Source organism: Mauremys reevesii, linkage group 24, assembly GCF_016161935.1.
Source record: "Mauremys reevesii isolate NIE-2019 linkage group 24, ASM1616193v1, whole genome shotgun sequence".
NCBI classification, from domain to species: domain Eukaryota; kingdom Metazoa; phylum Chordata; order Testudines; family Geoemydidae; genus Mauremys; species Mauremys reevesii.
This window is the reverse complement of record NC_052646.1, coordinates 8,545,402-8,558,853: the sequence shown is the minus strand read 5'-3', so window position 1 is coordinate 8,558,853 and position 13,452 is coordinate 8,545,402. Positions and strand designations below refer to the sequence as shown.

The window sequence follows — 13,452 nt, the reverse complement described above, 5'->3', positions numbered from 1 at the left end:
TATCCGCTACACCGATACCGACTCGGACTCCTTATTCATCCCATGGGTGGCGTACCCAAGCCCACTTATCCACCTTTAAAAACCCTTGCACCCCAATATGGGTCTATGCCGGTTATGCGATATGTATGTATCTTTTCATCCTTGCAAACAATATTTGTAACCCCCCATAACCCAAGCCCGACCCCAGATGTACAGTACCTTCCCTCTCAACTTGTGTATCTTTCATTTCAAACATTCACTTTAATAAAATTTTCAAAACCAATAGTGAAAACTTGTAAGAAGACTCAGTCCTTGCCCTGAAGAATTTGCTATCTAAATACACAATGTACAAATGGAGAATAGAGGAAACTACACGACGAAAAGCAGCATGATCTGGAATGAATAGTCAATTAAATGAATAGGTGGCAAGTTAAAACCTGATCAAAGGAGATACTTCTTCACACAGTGCGTAGGCAGACAGTGGAACCCACTGCTACATGGAGTCATTAAGGCCAAGAACTTAGCAAGATTCAAAGAGGGATTGGCATAGTTATTGCTAACAACAATTCTGGAAGGGATATTACATCTCATGCTTCAGTGTTTAAGCTGATCTCTGAGTAACAGGGCACGCATACACTGAAAAAAAACAACAAAAACCACCCCACAGCAGCAAGTCCCAGAGCCCTGGTCTACAGGGCTGAAAACAGCTCTGTGGATTTTCCTGCTTGGGATTTGAAACCCACTTACTGCCAGGGTTGGGTTCTGGGGTTTGGTTTTTGTTTTTTTGCAGTGTAGACATACCCACAGAGACCAGGATGAGACCTACTGTGAGGGGCACATTATCCCACATCTGCTGCTGTGGGGTTCTTACATCTTCCTCTGAAGTAGCTGGTGCTGGGCATTACTGGACAGGTGGGCTTCAAGTCTGATCCAATTTGACGAATCCCTATGTTCCTATGGAATGGAAATGTTTAGCACCAGTCATGGTGGTTGCATGGTTTCTGCCTGGATTTTTTAATTTGTATTATTTGTAGCTGAAGTTTCAGTCACTGAATCCATTAGCCCATCTGCAGGGGAGACTCGAGGTATAGGTCTGCTGAGAGCAATGGCACCAGAAAGACAGCAGAAGTTGAAGGGAGGGACAGCCAAATATGAGAGAGTGGCGTTGTGACCTAGGGCACAGGGTCTCAATGCCACTCACATTTGTCCCAGCCACCCCTCCGTCATGCTGACGGAATGGCTGGTCTGGGCCAAGGGAAGGGATTCTGCCTTTATGCCACCCAGTTCTGGTCAGAAGTCAAGGGGGGGCCTGCTCACCCCTCTCAATGTACCCCTGCTGCTAAGTTCAGGTTCTCAAAAGTGAGTGGCATGGCCCCCCTGTTTAAAAAGTATGAGGCAATCGATCTTTGGCCCTCCTGTTACCGGTTCCCATGTCTGGGAGATGTACATTTCAGGAAAGGATTGAAGTATGGCTAACCGCATCAGGGAGAGGGTTCTAGACATAGCATTATCAGGGGACTTTTCATGGGTAAATAACTGGTGTCAGGTGTAATTTTGTAAAGGAGGTCAGGCTTGATACCATGGGAATGAGTCAGTTTCCAGAAACAGTGAAATCCTGACCCCTCTTAAATTTCACAAGCCAATATTTGGCTATCTAAAGAACACAATAAAAACCAGGAAAGAATGTCAGGGTCCTTTTAATACTAACGTGACTAAGAGCAAGAGTCCATGGGATGAAACATGCTTTGACAAAAACAGGAAATCGAGTGGTTCACTGTGCAGTTGTAGCAGTGAGAGTTTGCCTCATTAGAAGGAGTTTGGTGACGTTTGGTGGTCACTAGGCCTGTAAACAGAAGCCTACCTGGAAATCCAGGTCAGATAAATAGGATCATTAGCATGTCTATACCACCTTCCAGCCATTTGCCGTGTCCCCTGAGGGTAGGACGAGAAATAATCCTCTTAGTTTGCACAAGGGAGATTCAGGTTAGATATCAGGAAACTTTCGAACTCTAAGGATAGTTAAGCACTGGAATTAGCTTCCAAGGGAGGTTGTGGAATCCCCGTCATTGGAGGATTTTAAGAACAGGTTAGACAAACACCTCTCAGGGTGGTCTAGGTATACTTAACTCTGCCTCAGCAGAGGGTGGGGGCGATGGGTTAGATAGCGTCTTAAGGTCCCTTCCAGCCCCAAATTCCTATTATTTTATGATCTCGAATTAACCCTGACAGCCCCCAATGTCAGGTAAGTATTATTCCCCGCATTTTACAGCTAGGGAAACTGAGGCCCAGAGCAGGAGCCATGACTTGCCCAAAGTTACACTGCGAGTCTGTGGTAGAGATGGGACTAGAACTCACATGGGCAATGTGGGGATAATGGTAAGGCTCCACCTCCCAGGGGGATGAACCAGGTGAATGAAGTAATGTCTGCACGGTACTTGGTCCATATCAAGTCAAAGTACAATTATTACTTTCTGAGAAGTCTCCTCCCAGATAGACCTGATATCATAGGCAAAGCCCCAATGGGAAGCTGGCATCACCACCTGTGTACAGGGCAGCTAGAATGACCAGCTCACAAGGGGAAATGAACTTGATTTTAAAATAACAGCCATCAGTCAGGACAGTGCGAGGCCTGCAAGCCCCCTACACAGGGCCTCTTGACGACAAAGGGCTCCCTGAGAGCTCAGGAGCCTGTCTGCATAGAGCTGCCTGCAGGATGCAGATTAGGGTGACCAGATGTCCCAAATTTATAGGGACAGTCCTGGTATTCAGGGCTTTGTCCTTTATAGGCTTTGTCCTTTACCCCTCACCCCCTGTCCTGATTTTTCACACTTGCTACCTGGTCACCCTAATGCAGATTGTAGTCCAAGCTAGGAGTTTTCTCCTGATTTGCTTGCGGGCAGCAGGTGGAATTTGATTTTCTCATAATTACTATGAACTGAGATTTACCAGGTTTAAATTAGTGATGAAGAGGTGGAAAGGAACAACCAGAAAAACATCCCAGAGTCTGGATTTTGTAGTATAGAAATATCACTGACATGCCCCATGGTTTGATTATCACCTGTTACAGGACTGGCCCGTCGACAGTCTGATTATATTCTTGTTACGTCGCATCGAAGCAGTCTTCTTACGGAATCAAGATTAGTAGAAATGCTCCTTAATACACTGGGCCAAGCTACCCTTTCTTTTGTGATTGTTGCTAAAGACGAGAAGATTGGATCTGTCTGAAATCCCCACAGCAGCTGTCATTCCTTCTGTGATGCGGAGCCCTGAGAGCCGGCTCTCATGTTTTGCCTGTAGGTGGCAGAAGCTTTCTAATGCCTGCCCACAGAGTCATCCCAAACAGACCTATTATTACCCTGATGTGGGAAATGATCGTATCGGTTAACGGAGCTGACAGATTGGAAAGGACAGGGGTGTAACGCAACGCTTTGTTTCAAGGCTGGTAGCCTATCTGAGTCACCCATTAAAATAAAGCGATGCTTCATTTGACAGGGAGCTTTCAAAACAAGGACTCTCCTAGCAGCTGCAAAGGTCTCATTCTATTTTCACAGCAGAGGGTCTTATCGATGTGAACATGGGGTTTCCCTTATAACACTGACTCAGTTACAAATAATGCATGGCATTTCTGACCTCCATAGTGCTTCATGAATGTCCACTAATTAACAGTTCCCTCCTGCCCATGCTGTATAGGGGTTAGGTATGTGTTATTATCCACACTTTACAATAAGTGAGAGTAAGGCAGAGAGGTTAAGTGACTTGCCCAAGGCCAGAGATGGAATCAATGTCACAGCTGAAACTAGAACTCAGGAGTTCCTGTTCCGCTACTTCTGTGCTCAGATAACTAAGGTATGCCTCTCTGTCAAAGATAGTGTTGTATAATCTATTGCACCTACAAGGCATCTTTCATCCCCAAATTCTTTGCAATCTTGAATTACTGCCATCATCATTTAAATGCAACCAGCTCTGGGGTGGAATGCAGCAGCTGTTTAACAGCTCACAGCAATGCTACATGACAGGAAGTGAAGAAGAATGTCATAACCAAGTGAAACTGCAGTGAGGATTTAGGAAGGCAGAATTTAATCATTCAGAGTTACTCAGGAGGACCCCCTTACTTCTGAGTCAAGAGATTTTCAATGCTATCCAGACATTGCATGCATGCTTTCACTTGGCATTGCGAGATGACACTGCAACCTGAGGGTCTTGACATTGCACCAAGACACCATCAAGTCACTGAGACAGCATGATGCACCAAGAAGAACTTTGCACCAAACGGTGACATGCCACAATTGCACGGCAAGATGACAGGCCACAATGCAACATAACCACATTGAACTCTAGAGGCCATCTCCTAGTTGTGGTCCATGATGAAACTGGGCCAAAATACACTAACATGGCATCCTGGCATGATGACTTGCCATAATATGACATGACAATTTTGTGTTAAAACACAAGCAGTTAGTGTTGCAAACATTACAATGTCTTGCTGTGTTGCATCATAGCAGCACTGACCCACAGGGGCTGTCATGTAGTATTGTGACAAGCTGGTGTGGTCACGCAGATGGCATGATACCCTGCATAAACACTCTTGTCTTGGCATGACAACATGTCAGACTGGCCAGTGATGCAATATGATGTCATTCCTTGTTGCGACATGGCCAAAAGACCACGGTTAGGTATCAGGCTATCCTGATGTGACAAAGGGCCATTGCCTATCAATGTAACATGATGTGGTTTCTTGTCAGCACGTGACAGCATCAACCAAACATCCATGGTGTACTGTTGTGGTGTCAAGATGTGTTAAGCGCTTGCCTAGAGATGCAACATGGTTACGTTTCTCGTGGCAAAATGGTGCTGCAATCACAAGGATTTGACTTGGTCACGGAGGTCATGGTATCCGCAGGAGCGGCGCCAGGGTTTTTGGCGCCCTAGGCGGGGGTCCTTCTGTGCTCTCAGTTGTTGGCGGCAATTCTGCGGCGGGGGGGTCCTTCTGCGCTCCCAGTCTTCGGGGCACTTTGGCGGCTGGTCCTGGAGCAAGTGAAGGACCCGCCACAGAATTGCCGCCGAAGACCCGGAGCCCGGAAGGACCCCCCGCCACCGAATTGCTGCCGAGGGCGGCAAAATGCCGCCCCCCCAAATCCTGGCGACCACCTAGGGCGCCTAAATGGAAGCGCCAGCCCTGGGTATCCGTGACATTAACAGAGCTCTGTGACTTTTTTGACTTCAGCTTCAGCCCCGCGCGTGGCAGGGCTTCGGCTGTCAGCCACGCACTGCTGGGCTTCGGCTCCAGTTCCACTCTGCAGGGTTGGGCCTTCCATGATTTATTGTTTATTATCCGTGTCCTGTCCATGACATTTACTAAAAATCCCCATGACAAAATCTTACCCTTAGTCATGATGTGATCCAGTGAGGTCAGCACATGATTTGGTGACACGTTGCAAAGACACGACATGACACAGCAACATGGAGAGGTTTAGATGTGATGTGGTGATTTGACCTACCATGGCAATGTGATAGATGAGGATGTAATAGAGGAAGGGTTTTAGGTTAAATGGTATTTACTCTCTTTGTTTTAAACTGGTCGGGGTTACTGGGTCTCTGATTACTCTTGGTCAACTCTGTATCTAGAGCAGTACAATATATGAAATCTCCTCCCTTTGACTTGCTGTACTTGGAGGGCCAATGGCAGGCTATAGCAATAACCATTAAACTGTTGTTGTTTAACTTGACTTAACATACAATTTGGTCCAAAAATTATACACCAATCATGGGAATTTAGTATCTCCCACTATGAAATAAGGATTAGACTCTTACCAAGTAGAAAATTCATTCTTATAAACCGCAAATCCCAGATCTCTTAACTCAGCAAGTGACACGGTGAGGTTAGGATGTAACACGCAAGGCAACGTGACATCATGGCAATGTGGTGGTGAGGTCATGGCATGATATGATGATGCAGTGAGGTCAGCACATCACTCAGTGACAGCGGGATAAGGTCAGGATGTATGGGGCCGGGATGATATGGAAAAGGTGGGGCATGATATGTTGTGGCAACGCGGGGAGGTGAGAAGTGAGGTGCCACAATGAGGTCAGGACATGTGGTGCCATGACCTGATGAGGTGGTACAGGGACATGATGTGAGGATGAGGTCAGGACATAAGATGCCATGACAACGGGGTGAGGTCGAAGCACCGTGGCAACACAGATGAAGTCATGACAAGCCATGTTATGTTACCATGGCAACATCCCAGTATCACCATGCTGTGCCAGGCCCACCCCTTGACATCATACTGGAGGGGGTTATCGTTGTTTTTGTGGCCTCCTCCACTGTCATGTGACCCATGGCGGCCTCCACTATGGCTTCATCGCCCCCCCCTCCGTGCGCATGCGCTGCAGCCAGCCCAAGAGGCGCTCAGCTCCCCGAGTTTAGCAATAACAGGCGGTGGCCGCAGCCCGGCACCTCCTCACCGCCCCCTCCCATCCGCGCGGAGTGGTTCGGTCCGGAGCCGGCCGGCCGGGCGAGTCCAAGTCGGAGGGAGCGACCCAACCTGTCTAAGCCCGAATGGTGCGGTCCTGAGCCGCGGGCGGGGCGGGCGGCACCAAGTGAGGGGCCCCCGGGGGGGAGGGAGGAGCTGCCGGCGGCCAGCGGAGCAGGGAGAAACTCCAAGATGGCGTCGGCCGGCCCCGAGTCTGGGGGCAGCAGCAGCAGCAGCGCCGGCATCGCGGGTAAGGGGGAGCCCGGCGGGGGGGGCCTGTAACCTCCCCAAAGGGGCGGGGGAAGGGAGGAGGGACCCGCTGTGTGGAGACCTGGGCGGTGCTGGGGGGCCGCGGCAGCTGGGCGGGAGCCGAGTCGCCCCCTCCCGCGTGGCTCTGCTCCCAGAGCCGGGGGGCCGAGGTGTGACCCGCCGCCTCTGTAACGGGGGCTGGGGGTTTGCGAACGCTTGTGGGGCTCAGGCTGGGGATGCCCAGGGCTCTGGTGCTGAGGGCAGGTGCTGGGTGATGCTTCCAGCGTCCCCCGCGCTGCGCTGTGCTGTGCTGGGGGGGCGGGTAGCCTGGCTCTGTGCACAGACCGCTCGTCGGGGTGCTCTGGGACCCTGCAGGCGGAGTGTACATTATCATCAGGCTTGTTTTAGGAAGAGGCTCCATCCCCTGGGAAGCCAAGGCAAAGATTCCCGTGTCCTGCCTCAGTTTACCAGGGTGTGAAGGTGTTTGTCACTGTTCAAACAGCAGTGAGAAACACCTTCCCACCCTGGCAGTCCTGGTCTCTTCTGCTCATTAACTCGAGCTGAACCAGAAATGGTGTTGACAGGAGCTGGAAGGAGCTCTGAATGCCATTGCTAAACCTGGTGATGGAGGTGAGTAATAACAAAAATGGGATTAAGTATCAGAGAGGTAGCCGTGTTAGTCTGGTTCTGTAAAAGCAGCAAAGAATCCTGTGGCACCTTATATGTTAGTCTATAAGGTGCCACAGGATTCTTTGCTGCTTTTACAAAAATGGGATTGTGACAGCTAGTCACCCCTGGGAGACAACGGGGCAGATACTTAGCACTTCTCCATGTTGCATCTTCAGAGCACTTCACAGACACTAATTCTTGCAGTATCACTGGGTGGGGTGTTACTGAACACCATCCTCTTTTTTGCAGGAATTGGGTTGGGTCTCCTAATAACAGGCCAAACCAAACACCTCTCTATAGCCTGTGGCTGTAGTGCAAGTTAACTTTTTTAAAAGGCCTTTAGTTTACATTCCAAACAATCACTCAAACCTTTGTGATCTGTTGACGGATGTATCCTTTGTTTAGCATTTACTGCACAGGCTTTATAACCTTTCCACCTTCTCCTCTTCCCCATCGCTTATGGATTTGTCTTCACTAAACTACTTTAGGAAATCTCCCAGAGTGGAAGCAATGGTGGAAGCTCTAGTGTAAACAGGGCACTAACATCTTTGTCACAATGTCCTCTAGAGCTGTTCTAAGCAGCATTAACAAAGCAGTAAAAATGCTGTCTACACTAGTGCTCCTACTGTTGCTGCCACTTTACCCTAAATTAGACTTTTTTTGGGTAATGTCTTCACTAGCAACGTTAAAGTGGTGCCGTGGCAGTGCTTTAACGTGGCTGCGTAGTCGCGGCACCAGCACTGGGAAAGAGCTGCACCAGCGCTGTAATCGCTACTCCCCTCATGGGGGTGGTTTTATTACAGTGCTGTGGCACAGTCTACACTGCCACTTTACATCTCTGAAACTTGCAGCGCTGAGGGGGGTGTTATTTCACCCCCCTGAGCAAGAAAGCCTTTGGGACAAGTGATGGCCATTAAGCCTTTGACTGTCCTGTAGTGTGGATTTTAAGATTTTCTATTCTTTGACTAATTAGCAAACGCTGGCTTAGACCAGTAATTGTCCCCTCTGTTTCAAATGACAATTGCTTTATCTCTTGATCTTATTGCTGTGCCACAGAAGGATGCAAAATGGTCCTGAATTCAGCAAGCCTCGCCTCAAGGGTTTAAGGGTATCTTGGTTCTCTCTCCAATAAACACCTGCAGGCACCTCAGGAGCAGCATTGTTAGGTTCCAGAGGAAGCAGAGTACAGCATTCCTTAGGCAGAATGAGCATAGTAGTTGGATGTTAAACATGGTTTGTTAACTTGGACGTGGGAGAGTGCGCTCCCTCCCTTCCTCCCCACAATACAACTAAAACCACTTAAAGACTTGGCATGGTTATTAGGGGGCTATCCACATTCCAGAGTGGCAATGCTGCTATTTACCCTCTGGCTTCTCTCTGCATACATAAAGGGGATGACTGTTTCTGAAACTTGTACCACCCTTTCCTCCTTAAAATCCAGTCATGCGGAGTTTCCTCCACCCTCTCTGCAGGACATGGAGATGTTCCCTCCTTGTTTGTTTTTTAACTGTGTATGGAAACACCCAAGAGGATCACATCTTGTTGCTTTCACTTTGAAGTGTGAGAACAGTGCCAAAAGTAGCAGTGTGAGACTTCAGATGCTTGGTTTTCATTGTAACCTTGAGTTTGGGCCCAAACAAAGAAATATAGCTTCAAATCTAACCTAATTTTGAGAGTGGAGGTAGAATTTTTCTGACAGATTTGAAGTTAATTGCACAAGGGGGTTCTGAATTATGGTAAACGCCACAGCTGCTGCCTTCAGAGCTGGGCTCTCAAGGCAGAACAGAAGTATGGCAATCTTGCAACCCCCACCTCTCCCTCCCCCCACACAACAGCTTTGGGATCCCCCCATGATCCACATTTGGGTCGGGACCCCGCAGGGTTACAACACCATGAAATTTCAGATATAAACATCTGAAATCATGAAATTGACCTTTTTTTTTTTTTTTTAAGAACCAGTGGCCATGAAATTGACCAAAGTGGACCATGAATTTGAGAGGACCCTAACTATTGGAGTCCTAAGCCTCAATTTTAAAAAGTCTCTTGCCCTTTTCCTCACAGAGCTAAACTTCAAAACCCAGGGTGGATTGATTTAAATCACCAAGTGGAAAAGCTCAATTTAACTTATAAATGTTAAGGAACTTTTTCCATTTGTACTTTGGTTATTTTCTTAAGAAAGGTAACAACTAAAACATGTTGCTTTGCAACTAAGTAGAGTCTTTACACTAGATTTGGTACATCTTTTTGCTACCTAGGAAGGGACGCTATAAATATATGCATTTATTTAAGCAGTCATATATAGTTTGATATTTACGATTTTTATTAATTTTACATTTTTAACTTTTTAGGAGAAGGTGAATGACATACTGCTTATTTACTAGATCGGTGTTTCCCAAACTTGGGACGCCGCTTGTGTAAGGAAAGCCCCTGGCGGGCCGGGCCGGTTTGCATACCTGCTGCGTCCACAGGTTCGGCCGATCGTGGCTCCCACTGGCTGCCGCAGTTCGCTGCTCCAGGCCAATGGGAGCTGCTGGAAGCAGCGCAGGCCGAGGGATGTGCTGGCTGTCGCTTCCCGCCTCCCCCATTAGCATGGAGCAGCGAACTGCAGCCAGTGGGAGCTGCGATCCACCTGCGGATGTGGCAGTTAAACAAACCAGCCTGGCCCAGCAGGGGCTTTCCCTACACGAGTGGCGTCCCAAGTTTGGGAAACATTGCTCTAGATAATTAACTTTTTGCTTGTGGTTTGTGTCAAGCAGCATTAGGATGGTAATTGGAATTTAATTAAACACACAAAACAACATATCAAATTTATTTTTATTTAAACAAGCCCTTAACACAGCACATGATCTGTTGTGCCATATTTGTAAAGTTTGACCTCCAAAGTTAGATGTTTTTGCCCTGATTGCTTTTTTTATATAAAGAGTCTTTAACTCAAAAGTTTTGATAGGGGCTCATGGATTCAACATATATTTTTTTTAGATAAATGTTTTAAGAGATTATAGGTTTTCACCTTAACATGTATTAAATTCAGATTCATATTTAAAAAGAAAAACACTGTTAATTTTATCTAAATTATATAATCTGGTGGGGTTTTTTTTGTTCTTTTATTTTTTGTCCCCCCCAAAATTGATTTGTATCCACCCTGTCAAAATCAAATGATCTGTAGTGGGTAGTCAACAATGTGAACATAAGAACGGCCATACTGGGTCAGACCAATGGTCCATCTAGCCCAGTATCCTGTCTTCCGACAGTGGCCAGTGCCAGGTGCCCCAGAGGGAATGAACAGAACAGGGAATCATCCAGTGATCCATCCCCTGTCGCCCATTCCCAGCTTCTGAATGCTCTTGTAAACTGCACACTGTTGTCTCACCCTGGTCTAAACTTGCACTTTCACTTTTGCTACCATTAATGGAGCTACAATGATGGGAAACTGAAGAAAAACCTAGTGCAGAAAAACTTAATGAGCTTATGTTTGCAATACACGTGCTGGCATTGGCCAAATTGCCTTGTCCTTTAAGATAGAGAGGAGAGATGGTACCAGGTGATTTAAAAGAACAAAGTAGTGTGTTTGCTTTTCTAAGCAAAATACAAACAGGTCTGTCAAGCTGGAAGTTTCTTCTTTGGAAGATTCTTTAGAAAGAAGAGCATGAAAATACAGGAAAAGTTTTATCATCTGGCATGGTAGGGGAATGGGGGGTGCCGGTTAGTCAAAAATTCCAGTTAACTAAGAGTTTTTATACTTACCCAGGGAGGGAGTTTGGGTTCGGGGGAGGTGGGGTGCAGGGCATGGACTCTGGGAGGGAGTATGGGTGTGGGAGGGGGCTCGTGGCAGGGCGTTGGGGTGCAGGAGAGGTTTCAGGGTGCTGGATCTGGGCAGTGCTCACCTAGGGTAACTCCCCGCAAACAGCGACATGTCCCTGCTGCTCCTAGGTGGAGGTGTGGCCAGGAGGCTCTGTGTGCTGTCTCTGTCCACAGGAACTGTCCCCGCAGCCCCCATTGGCCGTGGTTCCCAGCCAATGGGAGCTGCGCAGCCAGCATGCAGGGCGGGGGCAGTGCATGCAGCCCCCATGGCCGTTCCTCCGCCTAGGAGCAGGAGGGACATGTCGCCACTTCTGAGGAGCCACGTGGAGCCAGGTAGGGAGCCTGCCAGTCCTGTGCCAACCGGCCTTTTAATGGAGATATCAGAAATGTTGGTTTCTAGAGCTTTACAGTTGGTAAAGTGCTGGATAACACAGCTTTTACTGTACGATGGTTTGTGGGGGTTGGTGATAAACAATAGCACCATTTCCTGAGTTTCTTAAACTTGAAGCCCCCTTTTGGAAAACACAGCCTTTAATGCTGGCATGTGTTGTTAAAGGGCAACCCATCTTAACTTCTTCATCTTTCATGCCACTCCAGCTAGTCCCTCACTTGCACACACCCCTGGAAAATAATGGGCTCTTAAGCCTTTTATTTCTAGGTGACTGGTTCAATTACAACTCAGGTTAGTAGGGACTGAAAGTTGTTACTGCTTTGTCTGTATGGTTGTCTTTGTCCAGATCACACTAGACAGGCATCTACCCACTACCGTTGACAATTTCAGCAATAGAGGCCAAGAACTAAGCTTTTTCCTCTTACCCTTAGTGTTCTTGCCACATGAAAATCCAGAATAAAGTAGGGTGGGAATTTAAAATGGATTATTATCTGTTTCTGATTAACCCTGTATCTGAACACTCTTATTCCAGAATAAGCATGCCTTCTCTGAATTAGTCTAATCATGTGGACTAAGCTAATTTGGAATAAGGCACACTTATTTTGGAATAAAGGCTTGTCTGCACATAAACCGCGACAGTGACACAGCTGTGCTGTGTAGCGCTTCAGTGAAGACGTTACCTATGCCAACGAGAAGGGTTCTCCTGCTGGCGTAGGTGTAATCCACCTCCCTAAGAGGCAGTAGCTAGGTTGACAGAAGAATTCTCCCATTCATGTAGCGCTGTCTACATCAGGGTTAGGTCAATTTAACTGTGTCGCTCAGGGCTGTGGATTTTTCACACTCCCGAGCAACACAGTTATACTGACCTAATTTCATAGGGTAGATGAGCCTGAGTGGAATGAATCAGGAGTAGCTCCCTGGGTAGATGAGCCCTTTCATGTGGGCCCCTCTAGCTCAGGACCAAAGCACATTGACACTGCTGCTTGTGCAGTATCTCTTTGGTGATGCAGAGCTTCATTCTAGGGCTGTCAGTTTCATTTTTGACAAAGACTAGATCCAATGAAAACCAGAAAATGTGACACAGACATTGTAGGTAGTTCTTTGATTTTTGTTGATTACTTTGTAATATCACAATTATAACACCATTAAATATGTTGTTACGGTGTTTTATAATCCCCACTCACTCTCCCTTGTTCTAAAAGCCATAGCTCTCAGGAGACAGAATGGCATTTTAGATGTAGCCTAAATTCTATTCTGCTGAAAAATGACAATTTGCCTCTCCAAAGTGTGTGTGTGTGTGTGGGGGGGGGAAACATGGCCTGAACACATGACAAGGGACCAGTGACTACCCGCTGATTTCTAATCCCAACTCCCTCCATGGCCTTGGTTGAGTCACTTAACCTGTCAGCCTAAATTCCTTTTCTGTAGAATAGAAATAACAGCTCTGTGAAGTAAATGTGCAAGTGTTGTGAGGATTAGTTAATGTTTAGCCCATAAAATAGTCCAGAAAGCATTCCTGTCGGAGTGCTCGTGCTTTCAGAAGGGCTGAACTGTCTTCTGCAGATACTGAAGTCTGCAACTGTGTCTCGAGGAGCCAAGAAACTCAAGATCACATTCCATCTCCCATGGAAAGGTTGTTTTCTCCTTTTAGAAACAACACATTTACATTACTTTCACATCTAGCCTTTGTAATTAAATAGCATTTTGTTGCAGCACTTTCAGGTTGACTCTTACCAGGATTTAATTGTACTGTTTCATACTTACATAATGCTCTTCATCTTCAAAACATTATAATCCTTGTTACCAAACAATCTCCAAACCCAGCCTCCTGCCTGCTTGGTGGTATCCCTGCTTTGCAGGTGGGGAAACTGAGGCAGAGAGGTATTGGCG

General features: G+C 47.1%; 1 protein-coding gene and 1 long non-coding RNA gene across 4 annotated transcripts in view; one reads left to right on the top strand and one right to left on the bottom strand.

Moving 5' to 3' along the window:
• Positions 1 to 1,660: 1,660 nt before the first annotated feature.
• Positions 1,661 to 5,921, bottom strand: LOC120390035. The gene is made up of 2 exons (XR_005591017.1): positions 5,791 to 5,921; positions 1,661 to 1,911 (listed from the first exon to the last, which is right to left on the bottom strand). It is a non-coding gene; the product is annotated as an uncharacterized LOC120390035 (long non-coding RNA).
• Positions 5,922 to 6,392: 471 nt separating this feature from the next.
• The window catches only part of PIP5K1A (phosphatidylinositol-4-phosphate 5-kinase type 1 alpha), a 40,176-nt gene continuing 33,116 nt past the window's right edge, over positions 6,393 to 13,452 (top strand). The window contains exon 1 of one of the 3 annotated variants that reach the window (XM_039512939.1): positions 6,393 to 6,702. In XM_039512939.1, the coding sequence (XP_039368873.1) occupies positions 6,645 to 6,702 (58 nt within the window). In that variant the 5' untranslated portion in view covers positions 6,393 to 6,644. The remainder of the gene's footprint in view (positions 6,703 to 13,452) is intronic. The other 2 variants (XM_039512943.1, XM_039512944.1) reach the window with 2 other exon arrangements.